Here is a 23,313-nt window from a genome sequence, read left to right as displayed (position 1 = left end):
AAGTGTCCATAGAAAGATTGAAAAAATTACAAATGCACTTGAACAAAATAAATTTTAAGGAAATAAATACAAGATAAGCTGAATAAAAGTTAAAGAAAAGTTGTCGAAAGTATATATACAGTGTTGTTGATTATATGTATTATAAAATTAAATATCATATATGTAGATTAGTAAAAATTATAATTAGACCACTTAATAATATATTCTCATTATAAACGAAAAATTATGCTTCCCCAAAATTAATATTGTACTAAAAAATATTCATAATTTTTATGGTTTTAAGATAAATACTTTTCAACAACTTCCTAATTATCTTGGAAACCAAGAAGAGCTTTCGTCTGAAGATTCCAATTATCATAGTTGATTATTTTTGTCAATTTGGGTAGATACACACTATTTGTAAGATTGATCGTCTCACTCAAACTTCTAAAACATTTTGACACTCAATCTTTGAAGCTAATTTTGTTGACAACAAAGTTTCTTCGTGAATAAGCTGATTTATCTTTGTTATCCTATTCATACAACAAACAATACAATTGATACTCACATTTGGCTTTTCATCCTCAAGCCTTACTAACTACTAATTAAAAGCAAAAACATGAAACAATAATTATTATTAACATTACAATTAACTCCTGACCTTTATGCCAAAAAATAGACAACACTACTAGACATATTTATTATCTAAGAACTACCGAAAAACATGCATATGACCGAAAAAGCACATTCAGGAATGTATATTTCATGTGCAACACGACGTTCAATTTGCTTTCAAAGAAGAAATTCATATAGTAACATTGTCAACGTGTGAAGTCGAGTATGTTGCAATATTATGTGTATGTCATGCAATATGACTTAGAAATCCTATAAGCAAATTGGAGCTAAAATAGGAAGAAGGGAGTGATTCAAGTGGATAAAAAGTCGGCCATTGAGTTAACAAAAAACCCGATCAACGATGAAAAGAGCAACCATATTGATATTCATATATTTCATCTGAGAACATGTGAAGGAAGGCAATGTGAAACTCATGTAGGTGAAAAGTAAAGAACACGGTACAAAGCCACTACCTATTGTATCATTCATTAAGGATAAGAAGTTAACTGGGACGAAGGATGGAAGATACATTTAATATTATAGAAATTTTTGAAAATAAACTTTAAGGTTCCCTCCTCGGGAATAAACTTAAAGGACAGTTCTTGGATAACAAATATGTTTAACAAGTTTTCTCTTTTGAGTGCAAAGGTAAAGATAATGAATGTGTCATTTTTTTGTTTTTAATTAGCACTTAAGTATTGGATATGAAAATTCAAAGTGAGTTCATAAATTGTATTGTTAATTATATAAATAAAAGACAATTCACACAGCGAAACTTTGTTGTTTGCACACATCCTTCAACACTATCACTCTATCATAGGGAACAGAAGTATAGGATAGGAAGTTCTAATGGCTTGTAAACACACATACAATGCCTTATTAAATATGTTTATAAGAGACAAAAAACTACCACTATCAAAGTGAGTTTTTGCATCAAAGGTCTCTTTTCATTATCCTAACCTTCAACCCATTCTTCATGGAAAGCCCAAATGAATGGCTTGGACTTGCAACATGACCTTCAGCCATTTGGAAACGATAACTCCACAACATAGAAGCTGCCACCATCTTCATTTGAAGCAAAGCCAAGTCCTTTCCCAAGCAACTTCTTGGTCCTGCATTAAAAGCAATGAATTTGTATGATGCTACTTTAACAATCTCTCCTTTCTCAGATATCCACCTCTCTGGCTTGAACTCCAAACAATCTTTTCCCCATGTCTCTTCACACCTCCCCATTGCATACAAAGAAAACATTATCATTGTATTGCCATTTACTCTATGCCCACTTGGAAGAATATCAACTTTAACTGCTTGCTTCCGTTCAATAGGAATCGGAGGGAAAAGTCTCAGAGCTTCACACAGAGCACCATGCAGATAAACCAGCTTCTTCACCTCCTCCATACCTAAAACTTCCCCAGATACAGATTGCTTCAGATCATCAAAACCATGACCATATTCATCATTTTTCTTTTCATTAGTCTTAAAATGATCTTTGATCTCTTCAAGAATCTTAGCTTCCACTAAAGGGTGTTTGATAACAAGCCAAAAGAACCAGGTAAGAGTCGAAGCCATGGATCCCCTCCCCGCTACAATAAAGTTAAATGCAAAATCCCTTATGAACTTATCATTATGCTCACATCCTCCCTCTTCTGTCATCCAAAGACTTAGCAAGTCCAATGGAACTTCCTTCATTTCTTCCTTTGTGCACTTCCTTAACTCTTTTCGCTTGGACGTTATGAATGAATATATGAACTCATCAATTGTTTTGGATGCTTCTGTCATCTTCTTCTCTTGACCAATTTGGAGCCACTTTTGGAGCTTCCATACAGAGTTTGGCACCGTGTGTCTATAGAATATCGACTTGTCAGACATTCTAAAAGCCTTCTCAACTGCAACTACGGGGAAGTCAATAGAAAGACACTTAGGATCGTGTCCTACAGTTGTTAAGCATATGTTATCGAAGGTGAATCGCAAGAAAACATCTTGAAGATTCACCATCCTCCCTAGTTGTTGTGCATGATCAAACATTGGAAGCAGGCTTGTGAGTATCTTCTTCTGAACGGTTTGATCAATAAATGCTTTGAATCTTGGTTGATTCATCAGAGAATGGAGAAGGGTTCTGATGTACTTCCATGTCTCATAATCGGCAGCGATAAACCCATCTCCGAATGGTTCGAAAATCTCACGAAAGTCATGTCCCTTGACATAGTTGTCGAAGTTCTTGCACAACATGTGTTGCACGTTGCGGGAGTCACAAGTGACAAAATAGTTCATGTTGGTGAACCATGGTCCTTTCAAGTCACCAGAGCCTCCATGTTTTATGAGCCCTTCAGTGAAAAAATCATGAAGGCGCCACAAGTTGAAGAGCACGGTTGGTAACATGCCAAGAATGGGGTAATCCCTCAAGAGGGGGTGTTTGCAACATCTTCTGCGGTGGAACATGTATAGGGAGCACAACACTGGTACTATTATGGCTGCATATAGAACCATGGCTACCATAGATTTGCAAAAGTGTTTGTTCTTAATTTTAGAATGAGATGGTTTTCACTTTTTATAATGTGTATGACCTACATTTTTGTTTGTTACACTTTCACTGTACAGAAAATGATTGAGAAACATTGTTTTGTTTTTGGAAAAAGGTTTTTGACACTATTTAAACATTTGATAATTTTTTATAGTCTTTACAAAAGTTAACTTTTATATTTTTAAAATAAAGAGAAAATAAATAACAGTGAAAGATAGTGTCAAATGGTAGTAAAAAAAAGAATAATGTCAAAATACCAATGTCTTTTATTTTTTTCTTCTTTCTATGATTTCTTAAGGAAAAAAAATAGCTCTAAAAATACTAGAAATAGCTTTTAAATATTCTCTTTATAAGGAAGGAAGATAATTTGTAGGAGGATATAACATTACTCTTTGTTTTATCATACAAAAGGAAAAATTGTGTATATAAGAAATAAATAATGTGTGTTGGTGGAAGGTCAGGCATTTAATTGCCCTTCTTATGACAAATGGATTAAAGGTTTGCATAATTAACAAAAGAACAAGAAATTGTTTATATATAGAATAATTTTATATTTAGAAGCTTTTTTGCGTGCACGTAATTAAAGTGTTTATTAGAGAACTTAAGGTAAGAAAATCACTGAGTTAGGGAGGAAGTAATATATCCTTTTATGTTGAATTAATGGCATACAATAGTGTGTTGTCGTTTTGGAAAAATATATTTCAAAACGTTAGTAGTTTATGCTTCTAAGTGTTTGTAGCTTAATTGTAATAATGGAAATGTTTAACATATTTTGAACACTTTAAATTGATTAATGAACTTATGTAACGGAAAAAGATGCGTTGATACCGATGTTTGTTCCTACATCCTTATAACAAAATATTGAATTAAATTATTGAATGCAAAAGTAATAAAATTGATTGCAATTTTTTAATAAAGTGTAACACTTTCTATACCGGTTATCACAAGAACTTCCATGATGAGTGAGATCGGTGATAATTTTGTAATAAAATACAAATTTATTATATTATTTTAAATTTAAAATATATGTCGATTCTTCACTATAACCAGTATAATATCTTTAATTTCCTTCTTCCGTTCTAGCCTTCTCATGTTACACTTCACACTCCCAACTCTCCTCCTCTATACACCCTTGTCTCCTCCTCGCCTCCTCAATGCACTACACCCTCATTCCTTTGGTGGGTGTCAGTGTTGCTCTCGCTCTGGCTTGGTCGCTTTCACTCTTTCTTTCTCTCAATGGATTGCTCTTGCTCTCATAGCTCTCTCATTTTTGGCAAGTCGATGTTTTTCTCTCATTTAGGATTTTCTTCATTCCTTTTATCTCTTTCTCTCTCTTAATCAATATTTTAGGTTTCCACTGTCATCCGTACCAACATGTCGGCGGTCAACTTTCAAATACTCTTTCAATGCCTTAACATTTATTGTAAACGTTGACGTTGTTAAGAAATACTATGCTTAGAAAAATAAATTAAAAAAGGAAAGTAGCTCGCTATGCTCAAAACCTTGTAAGGTAGCTTAGGTAAAAGTTAGACAACCTGGTAGGTTGAAAACTTGAAAAGAATGTGATAAGGATGACTCTAAGAGCACATCTAGTTATGTTTCTTATTCAGTTCAGGAGCAATGTCATGGATGTCAAAGAAGCAACCAATTGTTACTCTTTCAAGCAAAGAGGCAGAATTTGTGGCTACTGCTAGATGTGCATGTCAAGTCATATGGATGAAAAGGGTTTTGAGGTTTTTAATTAATTCTCATAGCAGCACTAGAATTATATGTGGTAATAGTTCAACTATTAAACTTTCAAAACTCCAGTTATGCATGGAAGAAGAAAACATATTAGAGTGTGCTTTCATTTCTTACCGGATCTTGTAAAAGACAAAGAAGTTAATAAATTTGAGGCTTTCCATAAACATAGGAAGAATATCGAAATGGTTGATCTTGGTAAAATAAATTTGGATAACGTCGGACCATTAATGCACCGACGTCAATTGACGTCTGCTAATTTTCTGACGTTATTTTGACGTCACCCAATACGACATCAATATTTGGACAGACGTCAAAGATCAGAAATATCAGACGTTAAAAGACTTTTTTGTGTTAGTATAACTGCATACTACAATCAATTTAAGAGAGAATGAAACAAACTTTATTATTTTTAAATATGTCAAATAGTAATTACCTGTGTTCAGAAACTTTTTCACAAGAAGGGACATTAAGTTTCCATAAGAAAATTTTGGTTTGACATCACTTTTATCTCTCACATCCAACACTAGATTTTAACAGTAAAATATTACATTAATATAATAAAATTAAATATAAATAAAATTTTATTATAAAATAATTTATTTAAAAGTGTAAGTTGGGAGTAAAGAAAATTACACTGTCAAAAATAACATTGCCCTTTACATTATAATACCAAATGAATATATGAATATTTATGAATTAGGTTGATATATAATATATAAATTTATATAACTTGTGGTTTTAGTATTATAAATAGATATGTAAATTTAATTATAGATAAAGAATTGTATTAAAAAGACATTTAAAATGTCTCAACGCATATAAGAAAGAAAAAACTAAGAAAAATAAGGAAAACATGTGTTTTTAATATAAATATCCATAAAGTTCTAATTTGTTTATCTGAACCTCATAATTCATCTATAACAATATATAAAGGGAATTTCCCTTTTTGTGTCCACATTTCAACATATCAATTTTACCCTTTAATTATAATAATTTATTAAATTTTTAAAAATTGACTGTTACTTTTACAAGCTTTTTATAAAATTGATTATCTTTGCTCCTTCTCTTCTACTTTATTTATCAATGGTTATTTTTTCATCTGTTCTGATATATTTCACTTTATTTTTAATAAATATAATTTTAGTTTATATATTAACTTAATAACATTATAATATTATCACTTACTAATATAATATCACGCATATTTAAAAAATACATACATCACGCATATTTAAAAAATACATACATCACACATATTTAAAAAATACATACACACAGGCACGATAGCGTCTTTTTACGCTAGTCCATTATAAAGAAGAATACAATGATCAATGTCTTAAGATATAATCACTTAAATTGCATATATAAGATAACTTTAATTTTTTGTGTTTTTCTTCATCAAAAGAAAAAAGTAAACTGAAAAATTGATAATATACTAGAATTCATTATTTATAATTACTAAATAGCTCTTACCTAAGCCATATTATTTTGAATGAAGAGTGGCGAGAAGATATTCTTTGAATGTGTTTTCTCGTTATACATGAATATATGTTTCTCTTATTTATTTGTGTCATTTTTTTATACTAATTCTAATTATTATATTTTTTACTTTTCTATTTATGTATATTAGTTTATGACTACTATTATTATCTTACGATAATTACTTCCTTCATTCTTTTTAAGCGTGGTTTAAGGTTCTTCTGAATAAATCGAGAAAATGTAATAAATTTTCTTATCTTTAATAAAATATTTTATTTTACTATTTCCATTTTCACATCACAATAAATGTATATATATATATATAATAATTAATATTAAGTGAAAAAAAATAAAGATATTAATGAAAAAAGTAAATGAAATTGCCTTAAATTTTGAAAATGATAATTTAATCAAAAAATCATTAAAATGTGACACTGAAAAGGAACACACGAAATAGTTTCTAAGGGAATTGACAAATTCAGAGAAGAAAAAAAAGAAATAAATAACAAATTTTGTCAAACATTTGTTTGTTTCTTTGATGGCTTACAAAAATATTAACATTACCTCTACTAAAATGTACTTTTATTTTTTATGTAATTTATGTCGCTTTGTGTAATAATAGGTTGAGATGCATTTTACTTTATAAGGTAAATATAAAATAGATACTTATGATTTCTTTTTGAATGCATGAAATCCTTTTAACTATTGTATATCCATAAAATAATTTCAAATCTTATAATTTCATATTTTGAAAATTCTATAAAATAAAAAGTATAAAAGTCTTCTAAAAAATCATTAAAAAAACAATTACATTGTAATAAAATATTTTAAAAACCACATACCTTCTTTTACGGGAAAAATTCTTTTGAAATCCGAATGCAATACATTCCATTAAATATTCTTAACAAATTACTCATTTAATGTTATTAAAATAGTTATTTTTCTGATCAATTATTTCTTATGTAATCTCATTGATTACTAGAATTAAAATGACTTTTCTAATTTAAAAAATATTCTCTCACATAATATTGTTAAACATAGATAATATGAAATTGCAGCAGAATCAAACAATAATTTATTTCCATTAGAAATATTCATCTTAAAATAGAAAAGTACGGATTCTAAGAACATGAATGCATGTAATCAAGCCTAATAATCAAATTTGATTATAAAAAACATTTTTTTAATGTTTTCTTAATAAAGTATGGTATCTTTTCATTTAATTGTTGTGATTCGAAAATCATTTTTTAATTTTTCCTTTTTTCTGTTTTGTACTTTGCTTCTGATGTTATCATTCTTTTTTCAGGTATTGGTGGCTTAGCAGCAACAATGGTCAAAAGGAGTTTGGTGCCATGATTGAAGAAAAGAATAAGAAGAAGCAATGTTGTGAATGTGATTCACAAGAGTTATTGATTTCACATAGTTTATGTTCTTTCCAGAGTCCTAGTCTCAGCTATAAGCAAACCTACCCCATTAAAGCAGAAGCACAAAATCAGCAGAAAATTGACCAAAAATATTGAACAAAACCAAAAGTTCACTGCGTTTGCTTCCATATAAGGAAAGTTAAAGATTCATTCTTAGGAATCAATGTTGTTTTTTATCAGTACCCAACAACAAAACACACACCAAGAGAAAAGAAAAATGCAAAAGCTGACCAAAAGAATTGTATGTTGCTTCTTGCTGAAACAACGGATTGGAATACCCTCAAAAGCTTAACATTGCCTCTTCAAGCAACCAATCTTGTTGCTACAATTACCACAGAGCATTGAGACACAGCAGAGGAAGAAACTGAACCAGGTATCTATCTGCAGAGAGCTCCAATGGAAAAAGAGATTTTGGAAAGTCTTTGGAATGGTGATGGAGAATCTCAAGTTCAAGCAGCTTTGGAACTCTGCAGATTAAGCAGAAAGCAGAGGCACAAGTTGGAAGAAAGTAGAGTCATGGTTCCTCTTATTTCCATGCTTCATTCTGAAAACTATGAAGCAGTAGAAGCTGCTCTCTGTGCTTTGCTCAGTCTTTCCTTTGGCTCTGAGAGGTTAGTTCATCGTTTCATTGTAAACTTCTCCCAGTTCTTCTTATAATATATCAGTAATTTTTAAGTAATGGGAAAAATTGGAATGGAGGGTGAGAAAGATCATGTATTCAACTCTTACAGATAAAAAAAATGGTTACTTTTTGAACTTTGATTTCTGTTATAACCCTGATGAAATTTTAAACACTCTGAGTTGAGAGTGTTCAAGAGGACAAAGGGTTACCAAGAATAATTTGTGTCCATTTTTATTGGAGTAAATAAAAAGTCTGAACTTTTTAGTTTTCTGGTAGTGGGGCTAAGGAATATGTTCTTGGTAACAAAGAAAACTTGCCATTGGTTAATGATAAACTGTGTCATCAAGTTTCTTTACCTAAAAGTAATGTATAAAACACAAATTCCTTGTGTTGTACGAATTCCTTCAAAAGTTTCCTTAATGGTACAGAAAACTTTTTCCAAAATTTTTACAGAAACAAGATTCGGATCATCAAATATGGAGCTTTGGCAGTTCTGGTGAGTCTCCTCCACTGTGATAGCCAGAGAGCAACACACTTGACTTTGGCAGCAATGCTAACTCTCTCTTCTTGCAAAGCAAACAAGGTAGCAATTGCTTCTTCTGGGGCTGTTCAGCTCTTGGTTGGGTTTGTAAACAATAGCAATTGCAGCATTCAGTCTCAGCTTGATGCTATTGCTACTCTGCAGAATCTTACAACCTGCAAAGAGATTGTTCCATTGATTGTGTCTTCTGGGGTTATGATGTCCTTGCTTGAACTGATCCACACCTCAGTAAAATCATCTCCATTGGTTGAGAAAGCAATTGGGTTGCTAGAAAACATTGTGTCTTCATCAGAGAGTGCATTGTGTGAGGCTGGTAGTACTATTGGAGCAATCAGGATACTGGTTGAGACTGTTGAAGATGGATCTTCAGTGAGCAAAGAGCATGCAGTGTGTGTACTTCTCCTTGTGTGCCAGAGCTGCAGAGAGAAGTATAGAGAGTTGATTTTGACAGAGGGAGTGATGCCAGGGTTGCTTCAGTTGAGTGTGGATGGAACATGGAGAGCCAAATCCATGGCTCGAGAACTTTTGTTGCTTCTGAGGGACTGCTCCAATTATAGCTCAAGATGTAAACAGATTGATCATGAGCTTGTAGAGAGGATAATGGATGAAATTGAAGCAGAAGGAGAGGAATTGGCAGATACTACTTTGAGATTGGTGGAGGAGATGATTGCAAAGCTTCACGCTTAATCTTTGCTTGCATCAGTTTTTTCTTTTTCTTCTTTCTAACTTATTGGCGTTAATTATGTTTTTGACAAGACTTCATTGCTGAAAAGATATTAGTAAACTAATGTAGAATTGACAGCATTGTTGTGTACATAAAATTGGTTCGGGTTTTCTGGTATGTTTTGCTTGGCTTCTAAGTTTACTTGTTCCGAATTACAAACCTTAGAAATTTGAATTCGATTAGTTTGGGATAAGATATGATTGTCTCTCACTTTGGAAAAAGTGAAACAAATAAACATGTATACGTGATCCCTAGAATCATGTGGGGTCTTCACTCTTGGGTCAAGACTTAAATCCCCCCAATGAACTAAAGAGGTGAGGGAGTGCTTTAAAGGTAGTGGTTTAAACTTTTAATGTAGGGGTACTGAGTTTTAATCAATATTATTAGTCACACTAGTTAGTAAGTAATGGTTTCGAATTAGAGTGTAAACCCTCTTATACTATTGCAACACTCTATTGCATATTTAAGGATGAAAGAGACAAAATCCAGGAGAACATTTGCCTAGGTAATTCACAATTCATTGCCACCAAGATGAAGATAACGCGAATAAAACTAGAGGATTATAGAAAAAAAAATGTGAGATGTTTAAATTATGTTACTTTTATACTTTAAAAACTATATTATCCTGGCGGCTTAGAAGATTAATTTACTTTGACGTAAACGAGTCTATTAGTGATAATGAACAAATAATTCCTTTTTTCAATTTTGATCCCGCTTGACAATGTTCTAGTTAATTCTTGATGAAAACAATCATTGAAATATTAGTGAATAACATCCATACACCAAAATATTATAACGTATATGATAAGCCAAGAGACATAATTTAAAAAAAAAAAAGACAAAATAAACTGACCTTAAGAAGCTAATTTACATTAAAAGAAGAATGTAATTGAAATTTACTGAACCAAAATTCTATAAATAGTTGTGAAATTGTAAATAATGAAGGGAGTGGAACAAAAATTTTGATGAAGCAAGTGCAAGAGTGTTTGATTTGGTGTAATGAAGATAAGAAAAACAATGAAGCAGAAAGTAGTAATTTAGTAGAGAAGGTGAAGTGTTGATGATTCAGGTTGACCTTCTGTAAAATTTGTAAGCTATAGCAACAGCTGCCAAAGCTCCAAGAATACCACTGACTGTAAGAATATCACGCTTCTCTAGTGAAGGCCAATTACAACTTAGAGTGCTCCCCTGCCTCTTATATGCCCCTGTCTCTTTCTTTTGCTCAACACTTGCACTTCGGCAGCAAGAAACACCATTAGAACCTTGACAGCATCCTCCCACATTTTCCTTCTTGCTCACACTGCCCTTTCCATTATCATCTCTATTACCAACTTTCTGCTCATCTGCTGCTACCTTCACTTCGGCAACACCTGCTCCCATTTGGCCCCTGAAACAATCATCCTCCGTTATAACCAAGTCTCGTGCTTAACATCAACAACCAAAGCTAATCAAGACTGTTTTAACATGAATATAGTACATCAAGACCGAGAGAGAAAATAACATCTCATAATTGAATTTTGGGGTTTATTTATTAATCATGATTTACCTGCCTGTGGACTTATTTATATGCGGGACTGGAAACGAGAGATTCAATTTATACTTGTGTTCAATTTGCGTAGAACAAACAAATTGGAGACTCGGTTTCATTAATAGCATACAACTATGATATATTTAACCTAATCACTGCATTAAATCAATCAGCCATGTATATCCATGTAATCAAATTAACACTGATAACTTGAAAATTCCACAATCCCTACTCCCTAGTCCAATAACCAATGGAAGGGTAGTTTATGAATCTTAAGAATATATTTTTATTTTATTTTATACTTGTCTTTAAAAACAATATGTCACTTATTCAATTACCAATTTCATAGAAGATAGATAGAGAATGAAACAAAAAGTACTAACCTCCAAAGTTTTTGGATGACCTCTCCTTTGGCAATTTGTCGGTCCAACAAGGCAGCCACGTCATCCGGAGTAACATAGCCGTACCTGAAATTCATAAAGCGCATCCATCAAACTTGCAACATTAAAAAGCATCCATTTGTCTATGTTTTTTCATAAACATGTTAATTTCAGCCAATTCTTTTTTATTTTTTTATCTGTAGTGTAATATAATAAAGAAGAAGATTTACAATAACTCTCCAGTTATATTAAACCAATTGAATTAGACTCGTCATATTCAACAAACTGAACTATACTTCCTTAACAATTTCAGTTGTCTAAAAAGTATACCTATATATTTTAAATAAAAAAATCTCTTGAAAATATATAACGATGATTTTAAATGATGAAAACAATTATCGTTTCCCGAACATTTACTTATAATAAGTTTATTCAAAAGACCTTTTTCCACTAAAATTAGAAAATATCATCTCCATTCTATATATTTACAGATACATTAAGTTAATGTGCAATAATTTATAGTAAGTACGAGAACTGGTAGGAGGATAAACTAAAGAGAATCTAGAGTACATTATTAAACTAAAATACTGTCATTTAATATCTCATTACGTATTATAAATCATTATCATTATTATTTTTATAGCAATATTGGTGGAAAAAATAAATTATTGGAACTTTAAAATAAAATTGATATATATGAAACATATAGAAGTGTGAAAAAACTGACCAATGACCCGTGATCTTTCCATCTGGTCCTGGGCAGAATATGATGACATTCCCAGCATACTTATGACCCCCAACATGAGAACAAGCCACAACAGATATCTGATCCTTCAATCCCCTCAGCTCAATTTCCTCGTTGAGCTTATCCATCAGAACTGGCCCACAAACACCGCACCGAACATCACGACTTGCATGAGCACACACAAAAATATGCGAACCGCTCAACACACTCTGCTCTCCACCACTGCTCCACTCTTTACCACTCACTATCACATCATCGAAAAACCCATCCACATTTGATTCCTCCAAACCCCTTTCAATCAAACAACAATAAAACTTTCTCAACTTAAAAAACTAGTATTAAAGATAAACACGTTTTGGTATGAGTATAATACTCCATATGCAAACAATAACTTTAAGCACCAAAATATTTACCTGCGCTATTCTTAAGAGATTGAAACTAGTTTCGCTTTATAATCCCTTGTTATATTTATTGTAAACTTAATACACTGTTTAGTTTCATAATTATTATTATTATTATTACCTAATGTGATGTCAAATAAATTTTTAGCTGTTTAGTTTTAGATTATAATAGATTATTCTAGATTCAGAAATAAATTTGAATTGAAACAATTATAGAAAAAAAAAATTATACTAAATAAAATATACCTAGTTTTATCATTGACTAGTTTTGAAAATAAAAAAGAAATTAGAACTAATTACATTTACTCTCCCTCACACTATGCAAAATATGAAAGTGTTTTGTTCAGTTTAACTTATTATATTTAAATGTGATTTTACTATAATATAAATATGCTGTAAAAATATACAAGTATAAATATAAATAACTATAATTATTATTTTATTTCGATATGAAGATATTCTATTTAAAACCAGAAAAAGTATGAATTTCTTTCAAAAGAATTTCAAGAAAAATAGATGCAATTTTGTCATAAATAAATTATTTAATTTTTAACCAGTATATTATTTTCAAATAAAAAATGGAGAATCATTGAACCAAAAACTTAAAGGAAGTAGATACTGTTTTATTAAAAACATGAGATTTTTTTAAAAAACTAAAAAGTGTATGATTATTCTTTCATTAAAAATAAAAAATAAATAACTATTTTAAAATTTAACGGGTTCTATATCATTTATTGTTTTAAATTAATTTCACAAAAAACACTTACTAAATCGATCTTACTGTGATAATATATTCTAATCTTTAGCCTAAACTTTCATAGGTGTATTATGAGAATAAAATTCCAATTGTAATGCAAAAATTATGAAATTACATCAAAGTTTTGTTCCAACTTTAATCTCCCTCGATAGAAATATCGTATATATTTTTAAAATTTCATTCAAAAATATCTTTATCAACCAATTTAGTAATGTTTTCCACTCTTAACCGGTGTTTATAATTGAACAAGTAAAACAGCCATTAACAATTTAAAAATAAAAGTTAAGAAAAACATAACGAATCACCAATTCAAAAGAAAAACGAAATCAAGCGGTGGTAGATTTTAGCATACTTGTATTTAATCATGTCCGGAAAAATCAACACGTCACCATCGGCGAAACCGGCCTCCTCACGCGCCTCGCACACCGTGATTTTCGTCTGCCGCACACGCAACAAACAATTTCAAAATCAAAATCCAAATCACAATCTCAAATAATTCACGATCCGATTCCGAATTGATCAAACTTCAAATCGATCGCAGCAAATTAAAAATCAGAAACCAAACCTTGACGGCGACGTCGTTTTTGCGAGCTTTCCAGACACTGGCGACGCGATTGGGAAGAGGATCGGCCTCGGAGGCCTCGATGCGAGGCGGCCAGACACTGTGGTTCTTGTAGCAGAGGAACACATGGCGGTCGTACGCGTCGACGGTGCCGGCAAGGTTCTCCTTGTACATCTCCGGGCGAGAGAAGCCGTGCTTGGCATCGTCGACGACGGCATCGGAAGAAGCCATAAGAGAGAAGCGTCGGTTACAGCGAGAGAAAATGGGAGCGTAACAGATTCTGGTTCCGAGTAATATATAAGCTAACGGCATGGGTGCGCAATGCGCATGCGGAACGTTCACTCTTAAAGACGTACGCAATGAAGAAAATGACTCAAAGCGTGCTTTCTTCAATCTGCACCACCCACGCGCTTAGCTTCAAAAAAGTCAAAATTTTATTTTTAAATTAATTTTTAAAAATTCCAAAATTATTTTTTTCAATTAACCCTTTAAAAAAAAAACTTTTTGCTGAAGGCGCGCGTGGGGGTGATGGATTTAGAAACTACAGAGGCCCGAGAATGGTAGTTAGATGAAGACCTAAATTTCACAATTTTAGCTCAACTTGCCAGTCAAAGTTAAAAACTTTCAGATTTCTTCATACATAATGATAAAACCCTGAATTTGACATTTCTATCATCAAAGTTTTTTCTTTTTAATCATCAAGAGAATTGAACAACGCTTTCAATTCAATAAACAACAATCATGCGTTTACTTGACCTATTCCTTTGTAGAACTAATTAATTCACAGCTGATGAAATCCAAAGAATAAAAAACTAAAATGATGACGCGTGTTCTTGTGGGAATGCGAGTTAACATGGCAAAATTCTATCGGCGTTTGATCAAAGTCTAAATTTTTAAAGCTTTATTAGTGAGTAGGCGTAATTGGGTAGCTATTATTCGATTCTGTTCACATATTGGTAAGTCAATTGACAAGAGAAGAGAAAGTTGTTACTGAATATAAGGCATTTTGAAAATTCTTACAACAGTTAAAAGTGCTGATCAACAACAATGTAGTTGAAAACATTGGATCATCCTTTTATGGAAAGGACAGAGAAACATGAAACACCAGAAATGAGAGATGGAAAATGGAAACTGGAAACTGGTCCAAAGAAGAAACAGAAACAGTGACGAGATGACATGACATGAGTATCAGAAGAAATCAATGTCTAAATAATTATTACCAGAAGGCTTCACACCAAGGTCCTTTTCCGTTTGAGGAAGATTCATAACCTGTTTTGGAACCTCTGGAGGATTTGCACAACGGATGAGTGCCCAGTTAACATTCTGAAAGAATGGATGCTGTTTGATCTCTGTGGCGCCGCGTCTATAAGCAAGACGATGCTGAGGCTCCTTCACAAGCAACCCTCTGATCAAATCCCTTGCAGCAAAGCTAACAGTTGGAGATTCTGGAAACCTTAGAGGCTGACCAATGACATTGAACAGAGTTGCACGGTTTGCAGAACCTTTGAATGGTGTTCTACCAAAGAGAAGCTCATAGAGGAATATCCCAAATGTCCACCAGTCCACAGCACTTCCATGCCCTTCACCTTTGATGATCTCTGGGGCCAAGTACTCGTGTGTTCCAACGAAGGACATTGATCTTGCATTTGTTGGCTCGGCAATTAGCTCAGGAAGAGGGGTCACCTGGTTGTGCATGTCGTTCTTTGGTTTGGACTTTTTGTCTTTCTTGGATTTTCCGGAGAAGAAGCGAGGTGTGAAGCACGACGGCGGCCGGATGCAGTCCGGCTGCATCACGCAGGTCGGCTCGATGCAGGAGGGCTGAACGCAGTATCCTGAGCTTTTGGTCTCCAAGGTGTTTGATGACTTCACTAGAGTTGGACTCACAGTGCACCTTAGAGAGAGATCAAAATCTGAAAGCATTATGTGACCATCTTCTCTCACCAACACATTCTCAGGTTTCAGGTCTCTGTAGATGATCCCTAGCATGTGCAAGTACTCCAAAGCAAGGAGAACTTCTGCCACATAAAACCTAAAATTCAAGAAAGTGAGTTGAACAAGTGACTGAACTATTCAGACAAACAAATCAAGATGCATCATACATCATTGTCAAAGTTCAAGCCTCCTAGGCATAACTAGAAGATAATATACCAGAAATCTTAATCTATCTGTCAGAAATTGGGTTAGAGTAACAAGGAGTTGTTTCCACCAAACAAGATATAAAAAAAAAGGTCAAATTGATACCAAAAACTGGTATTTTGAACAATATATGGCATAGATAAAACACTAGTTAAGAAAGTGTTGAGGGTGAAAGAGAAGCTATTCATAGCATTCACCAGGGTTGGGTAGAAAATGAGCAAAGAAATGGCTCTTTGTAAGATCACTGAGCATAACATTGATTATAGAAAGAATATAATTTCTATCTGCTGCTAATATAAACTTTTTTGCACTAGTCTAATCATGTATTGCCACTTTATTACAAGAGCTTCAAATGATCCCCTTTTAAGTTTTTCTAATGTAGTAACACGTGATTTGAAAGATAATGTAGGGACTCTCAGTGATTAAAAAAAAACAGTGGATTAAAATCAAACTCAAAGAGAATCAGAATGTCACAATGATGGAAAAAGAATAAGCAGAGAACTAAGGTATATTGACCAATCATTAAGGCAGAAAAAGAAAAGGTAGAGAATGTGCAAGTGGTATGTTTTACAATTAGAATCTGACATGGTCACACAGGGTAGAAAAGCCATGAAATTTTTCACACAATGCTGGGGGTTAGCAATTACAATCTGGTAGTTTTTCTTGTCATTTATAGAATGAAAACCTCAAACGGTGAAAGAAGAGAGTTTTCCTTCAAGACCAACACCAGTTTCACTCCTGGCTCATGATGAAATGAAATACTAGAGTTCATAAATCCAAGGAATATGTAACTAGCTAACATCAAGTGCACTTGATCCTAACTTGTTGTACATGTCTCTTCCTGTTATATATGATACAATTGCAAGAGTCAAATTGAAAAGGAATTGCTAACCTGACAGCATGCTCTGAAAAATACTTCCCTGGTTGTCTTTGCCTTAGTGCATGCAGGTCCCCACCGGGGCAAAACTCCATTACCAAGCAGGAAAATGTTTCTGTCTCAAAGTGTGTATACAATGTGGGTAGAAAAGGATGATCCAGGGACTGTAATATCTCTCTCTCTGTCTGAGCCCTCAGGAGCTTCTTGCGGTTCGCCAGCTCGGTCTTGTTCATGACCTTCATGGCAAAAGAAGTTCTTGTGCCACTCAGTTCCGCCAGATACACACTCCCTATGTCTCCACACCCCAGTTTCTTCAACAATCTGAAATGCCTCATTTCCAACACCCCATCTCTGATTCGAACAGCTTGAATAGCCTCCCATCTTATGTCATTTGCCTTGTGAGGCTTATACAAAACACTGCTCAAACTACTGGTGCTGCTCTCATCACTGGCATCACTGCCAGTACTTGCTCTACATATGCTTGTCTTTCTGCTCTCATTAAAATCACTGGAATTCGCCACTTCTTCACTTTCACATGACTTGTCAACACTGGCACACTCACTGAGTTCAGTGTTGGTGAAACTTCCTTTGGCTTCTGAATAGACAGTGGCTGCATAGAAACTGTTCTGAGGACTTGGGCAGAATGTAGCCACTGGCTGAGAGTGGCTCTTTGCATGATTATGATTATGATTATCAACCGTTCCTTTCCTCTCAGATTCTGACACTACTAACACACCATTTGACTCACAACCCTTGGAATCATCAAGTGGTGGCTTCTTGGTGGACAATTTTGCTGGCAACCCTTCTTTGTTCAAGTTATTGCCCTCTTCATGGGAATGCTTTTGATTAATTACATGGCTGTTTTGATGGTGGATGATCTTAGTTTGATGACCACCATCACAGGTTCTAGATGCTCTCAGGGGTGGCCGAGAAGGTAGGGGAGACCCAGATGAAAGAGGGTCATGATTTACCTGATTTACCTCAGAAACTGAATTCTGAATCTCTGGCAAGGAATCAACTCCATTAACAGGAGACTCCATGAAGGGTATCTGAACAGGCTTAAAAATCCAACTCAGCACACTGAATTACCAACATGTACTCATTCAAAGAGCTCTTAATAACAGAATCTCCTACAAAATTGTCTATGAAATGGACATTTAAGAAAAGAATCAGCAAATAACTATGATAAAGGACAAAGGACATCAATCAACATACATGACTCATGCAATGAAATTAGAAAAGAAAAACCTTCAGAGAATCTGCGAGAGACCCATTTCAGACGCAATGAATCAACAGAAAACCGTAGAATCAATTTAGAAAAAACCCCAAAGGAAAAAATAAACTTCAAAAATTCATACACCTTACTAGTAACCCAAAAGAAAGAATCAGAAACTGCAAACTTTTACATGACTCCTCATTAAGCCTCAAGAAAATTCAGTTCCTTTTGTTTCGAGTTTCCCAAAAACCCCACATGCTCCTTTTGTTTATTTTTGGCAACAAACAAGACCAAAACATGATGTAGGAAGGAACCTCATCAAAGTCACCAATAATGCATTAGACTAAAACACCCCAGGTTGAAAAGTTTGATTCTTTAGAAACCCCTTGAGCTTTCTTTGATTCTACTGCATACAGTGATAAAAAAAAACCCTCCCATAAAGAAAAAAAAAAAAAAACAAAGCTTGGGAAACAGTGATTAAAGTGATCACCGAAAACAAAACAAGAAAAAGACAGAGAGAGAAAGAGAAGGAAAACCTGATCAGGCAATGTGAATGAAGAGAAAAAGAGGTTTTTTTCATTCGTTCATGGAAGAACAAAGCATGTTGTTGAAGAAAGGGAAGAAGAAGAAGAAGAAGAAAATGAAACAGAGAGTGAAGTAACTTTGGGGAGTCTTTGAACACACCACTGACAATAGTGAAACACCCTGTGTCTCAGATCCGATCCAAAAGGAAGGAACTAAAAACAATTAACACTAACAATAACAAACAATTCTAAATAATTTCTATACACATTATTATTATAAAAGTTAATAAAGTATACAATACAAAGAAGTTCATATAATCCATATAATTTAATTACTATTTTTCTGGGTAACAATGTTGGTATAGTTCATGCTATTTTTATTTTTTTTATAAAATGGGAATGTGTGAATTATTCTAAAATAAAGGCATTCTTATCTTAATGTAGTTTCCCTCTAATAAAAGCCAAATTTTTCTTGTTTCTTGTTATTGCTTTTGCAAGAAAATTATGGTTTTTAAGAACACTTCATTTTCTTCCATGAACCATGATGCGTGAAGCACTCCTTACCACTTTTTTAAACAATAATGGTGTCACTTGTATACTTATAATATATATATATATATATATATATATATATATATATATATATATATATAATGTTTCTTATATTATTCATACTTATTTTAATTTTATTTCAACCAACAATGTCATTTGTATAGTTAATTTTCAATTCAGTTTTTAAATGTTTTATTTTTGTGTAATTTTTCAATGGTCATTTTAGGTTATTTTCTCTCTCTCTTTTTTTTTTTTGTTTCTGTGGTTGTAAATAATATATAACTTTGCTATTTGTGGTATGTGAATTATATATATGGTGTGAAATTAGAGTAAATTAACATAAACTTGTCTTTAAAGAAATTAAATAAAATATATTTATAATTAATTTCATTTATGGTATATAATGATCTATACTTTTAAACATGAATGGATTATTAAACTTAATGAAGTAGTGATTCAATTTAATTGTTCAATTATGAACTATGATCGAATCGATAATAATAATTTACAAAATAATACTAAAAAGATATAACATCATAACTTTCTAACACTAAAAAGTAAAATGAAACATTTTCACATCCAAAATATACATAAATTTTCACATTAAAATATGTCATAATATTTAAGCTTAAAAATAAATAAGTACAAGAATAAGGAACTTAGATCTATAATAAATATATATATATATATATATATATATATATATATATATATATATATATATATATATATATATATATATATATATACTACAACATAACATAAATGACATTTTATTACGAATAATTTATACTTATTTATAATCTAAATTAAATATATATTTTTATTGATCATTAAAGATTTGAAGACAAATCTTAAATATTTTAAAAATTCAAAAATACTCGTTAAACCCAATTTACAGAATTTATTTTACTATTCTTATTAATTTTGAAAGAAAAAATAGATTTTGAAGCCATTATTAAATAAACACTCATTTGACAATCTTATAGCCATTTTGAAATCATTTGGCTTTCATGAATTATTGGATTAATGTTTTAAGAAATAAATTTAGCTGATAGGTCTAACATTTCAAGAATTTTGATTATTAGTCAATTTATTAAAAATGAGAGTAAGAAATTTTTTATTTTTTTTACTCAAAAAAAAAAAAACTTGTTAAGATAAAACAATAACTTCAAAATAAAATTATGATCGAATAAATTCAATAGTCAATATATTTTTAAAATTGGATATGCATGGTATATACTATATACTTTAATCAAAGGTGTCCACTTTAGCTTTTTTGTTTAATGGACAAAGGTTAAAGATACTTGTATTAATTATTGAATATGGAAATTAGTATTAAAATATCTAAGTATACAAGCTTCATTTCCTTTGGAATCAAGTGTTTGATTTTTTGTGGTTAACATTATCTATTAGACTAAATCTTAATGTCAATTATGGAAATAAATTTATTATGAATATCAATTATTTGATACTAATAAATTTATAAAATCTAATTAATAACCAAAATTGGTTTAGAGAAGAAGAAAAAAGTTGAGAAGATGTGGTGGCACACACTAGTTGGCTAGTTTCTAAGTAATGATTATGACCACTTTCATGGTTTTCTCATATGATGACCCTCACTTACCCTTTAACCTCAAAATAATATCTTTCAAAACTCATTTATGAAATATATGCAAATCAAACCCTAATTAAGAGATACTCTCTTTTCTATTCAATTTATTTATTCATTTATTTATATCAACTACTCCTTCAATTCTTATCTATCATTTTTTTTTTTTAATTTAAAGATGACATTTTTTTTTAATTATACTCTTAAACTAATTAACACGAAAAGAGAAAACTTAATTATAGTAATATATATATATATATATATATATATATATATATATATATATATATATATATAATAATTGGTCTGTTTTAAATTTAACTAAAGCTAAATTGAATTGTTAAATAGCAATATTATTAAAATTTGAGTTAAATATGTTTTTGTCCCTTAACTTTTAGTAAATGTTAGAATTAGTCTATTTCGAAATTTTGGATAAATTTAGTATTTGATTTTTCGAAATACGTGAATTTAGTTCTTTTAGTCAAATTTTGGTAAGTTTATTTGATGTTTTGTACGCATTTCAGGATTGTATTTAAGTTGTTTATACTATTTGACACATTTTTGTTTAAATGTTAAGTCAAATACTATTATGAAACGTGCTTGAAATGTCAAATAAACTTAACAAAATTTGATTAAAAAGACTAAATTGACGCATTTTAAAAGATAAATGACTAAATTGGTCAAAATTTTCGAAAAATGGACTAATTCTAAAATTTACCAAAAATTAAAGGACCAAAATATATTTAACTTTTAAAATTTATATGTAATTTGGAAGAAGTAGTGACCAATAGAAGATTGACATCTGTAATAATTCATGTGGGACCAACATTATGGAATAGACAGTGTGGAACTTGTGGGACCGGGAATGAGGCAAACATGTTTGGAACAATCATTTTCAGATAACAGTGTAAGCAATCATATTCTTTATCAATCACTTTGATTCATCCACACAAGAAAAACTCACTATTCATTCATAGCATCATCTCATACTAGGATTCTGCATGACATGATCAGATGCAGAATGAGTATTTTCTCTTCAACAGGTTTTAGATACACTTTTTATCACTAATCAAAATTCTTAAAATTGTAATCTTTTGTGAGATTTGCATTTTAAAAAGTTGTAACTCTAAGAACAATTTATCTTAGCCAAGTTAAATGTTCTAAGAATTGGGTTTTAGAGTGTGGTTGAAATCACTATCTAATAAAAATCCAAACATTCAATATTTAGATTTATATATATATATATATATATATATATATATATATATATTAAATAAAAAAATAAATATATTTTTAATTTATAAACGTAAAATTCGTTTTTATTTTAAATTGATATATTTTATTTTTTTATACATGAAAAGTAATATATACTTTCGTAATTCAATAATATTGTTAAATAATATTTCAGATTAGTATTGAGGGTTAAATAAATTTTTGGTCCCTCAAGTTTTAGTAAAATTTGAAATTAGTCCCTTTTCAACACTACTTTCGACCAATTTAGTCCTTCATTTTTTAAAATATGTGAATTTAATCCTTTTAACCAAATTTTATTAAGTTTATACGTTTCAAGCGTATTTCATTATAGTATTTGAATTGTTTACATTGTTTGACATATTTTCGTTTTAATATTAACTCAAATATTATCATAAATGTGTTTAAAATGTCAAATAAACTTAACAAAATTTGATAAGAATGACTAAATTCACACATTTCTAGAGATGAATGACTAAATTTGTATAAAGTCTTGAAAAAAGACTAATTCCAAAATTTACTGAAACTTGAGGGAACAAAAACATATTTAACCATAATGTTTAATAAAACACTATTTTAATAAATTACTGAAATATCGGTATAAAACATTTTTTAATATTTAAAAAAAAAATTAAAATAATTGGACTAAACTATCTACATCTATTTTTTAAAATTTAAAATTTAAAGACTAAACTATATTAAAATTTAAGATATAGTCGAGTGATGCAATCTTATTTGTGGAAAGAAAGATTGGATTTGCTAATAATTATTGGAAACACAGAAGACAGCATTATGAATGAAACAGAGCTAATAGGTTTCACAGGCTGTTTATGTTGTCACAGAAGAGCACAACACAGCTTGCAACATATCTTATATCATATGTAGTTTTTGTTACTCTGCTTCTTCATATGATATGATAAGAATGTTTGGGATTATATGTGAAAAAAAGTTCTGTCCTCTTGCACGTGATTAACTCTGCACACTCAACATTGCACACTGTGGAGTGGAAAGCTACAACCTCTGTTTCATCACACGTCCATCACATAAGTCTCTGCTAAAAAATCACACCATCCACTGTGTATAAACAGACATAACAAGTTTCTATGGACTACCACCATTTTTGG

The 23,313-nt window shown here is 31.4% G+C and overlaps 3 protein-coding genes and 1 pseudogene across 4 annotated transcripts; 1 reads left to right on the top strand and 3 right to left on the bottom strand.

The window, feature by feature from the left end:
- Positions 1-1,312: 1,312 nt before the first annotated feature.
- LOC114180946 (alkane hydroxylase MAH1 pseudogene) lies at positions 1,313-3,125 on the bottom strand (annotated as a pseudogene).
- A 4,504-nt stretch (positions 3,126-7,629) lies between these two features.
- LOC114182164 (ARM repeat superfamily protein) lies at positions 7,630-9,746 on the top strand. The gene is made up of 2 exons (XM_028068954.2): positions 7,630-8,372; positions 8,837-9,746. Exons 1-2 carry the CDS (start codon positions 8,158-8,160, stop codon positions 9,609-9,611), a joined length of 990 nt encoding a protein of 329 aa, XP_027924755.1. The 5' UTR covers positions 7,630-8,157; the 3' UTR covers positions 9,612-9,746.
- A 751-nt stretch (positions 9,747-10,497) lies between these two features.
- LOC114182163 (Sucrase/ferredoxin-like family protein) lies at positions 10,498-14,372 on the bottom strand. The gene is made up of 5 exons (XM_028068953.2): positions 14,025-14,372; positions 13,812-13,897; positions 12,284-12,592; positions 11,560-11,643; positions 10,498-11,035 (listed from the first exon to the last, which is right to left on the bottom strand). The coding sequence occupies exons 1-5, from the start codon at positions 14,331-14,333 to the stop codon at positions 10,714-10,716; spliced, it is 1,110 nt and encodes a 369-aa protein (XP_027924754.2). The 5' UTR covers positions 14,334-14,372; the 3' UTR covers positions 10,498-10,713.
- Positions 14,373-14,986: 614 nt separating this feature from the next.
- Positions 14,987-18,995, bottom strand: LOC114182161 (protein kinase PVPK-1). 2 transcript variants are annotated; one of them, XM_028068951.2, is made up of 3 exons: positions 18,787-18,995; positions 17,050-18,176; positions 14,987-16,050 (listed from the first exon to the last, which is right to left on the bottom strand). In XM_028068951.2, the coding sequence occupies exons 2-3, from the start codon at positions 18,072-18,074 to the stop codon at positions 15,210-15,212; spliced, it is 1,866 nt and encodes a 621-aa protein (XP_027924752.1). In that variant the 5' UTR covers positions 18,075-18,176; positions 18,787-18,995; the 3' UTR covers positions 14,987-15,209. The 2 variants fall into 2 exon arrangements, with proteins under 2 accessions (XP_027924752.1, XP_027924753.1); XM_028068952.2 differs by having other exon boundaries at positions 17,050-18,083.
- Between the last annotated feature and the right edge of the window lie 4,318 nt (positions 18,996-23,313).

Source organism: Vigna unguiculata, chromosome 4 (assembly GCF_037176805.1).
Source record: "Vigna unguiculata cultivar grain cowpea cultivar isolate G323 ecotype 2 chromosome 4, ASM3717680v1, whole genome shotgun sequence".
Classification (NCBI taxonomy): Eukaryota; Viridiplantae; Streptophyta; class Magnoliopsida; order Fabales; family Fabaceae; genus Vigna; species Vigna unguiculata.
This window is presented reverse-complemented; position numbering and strand designations above follow the sequence as displayed.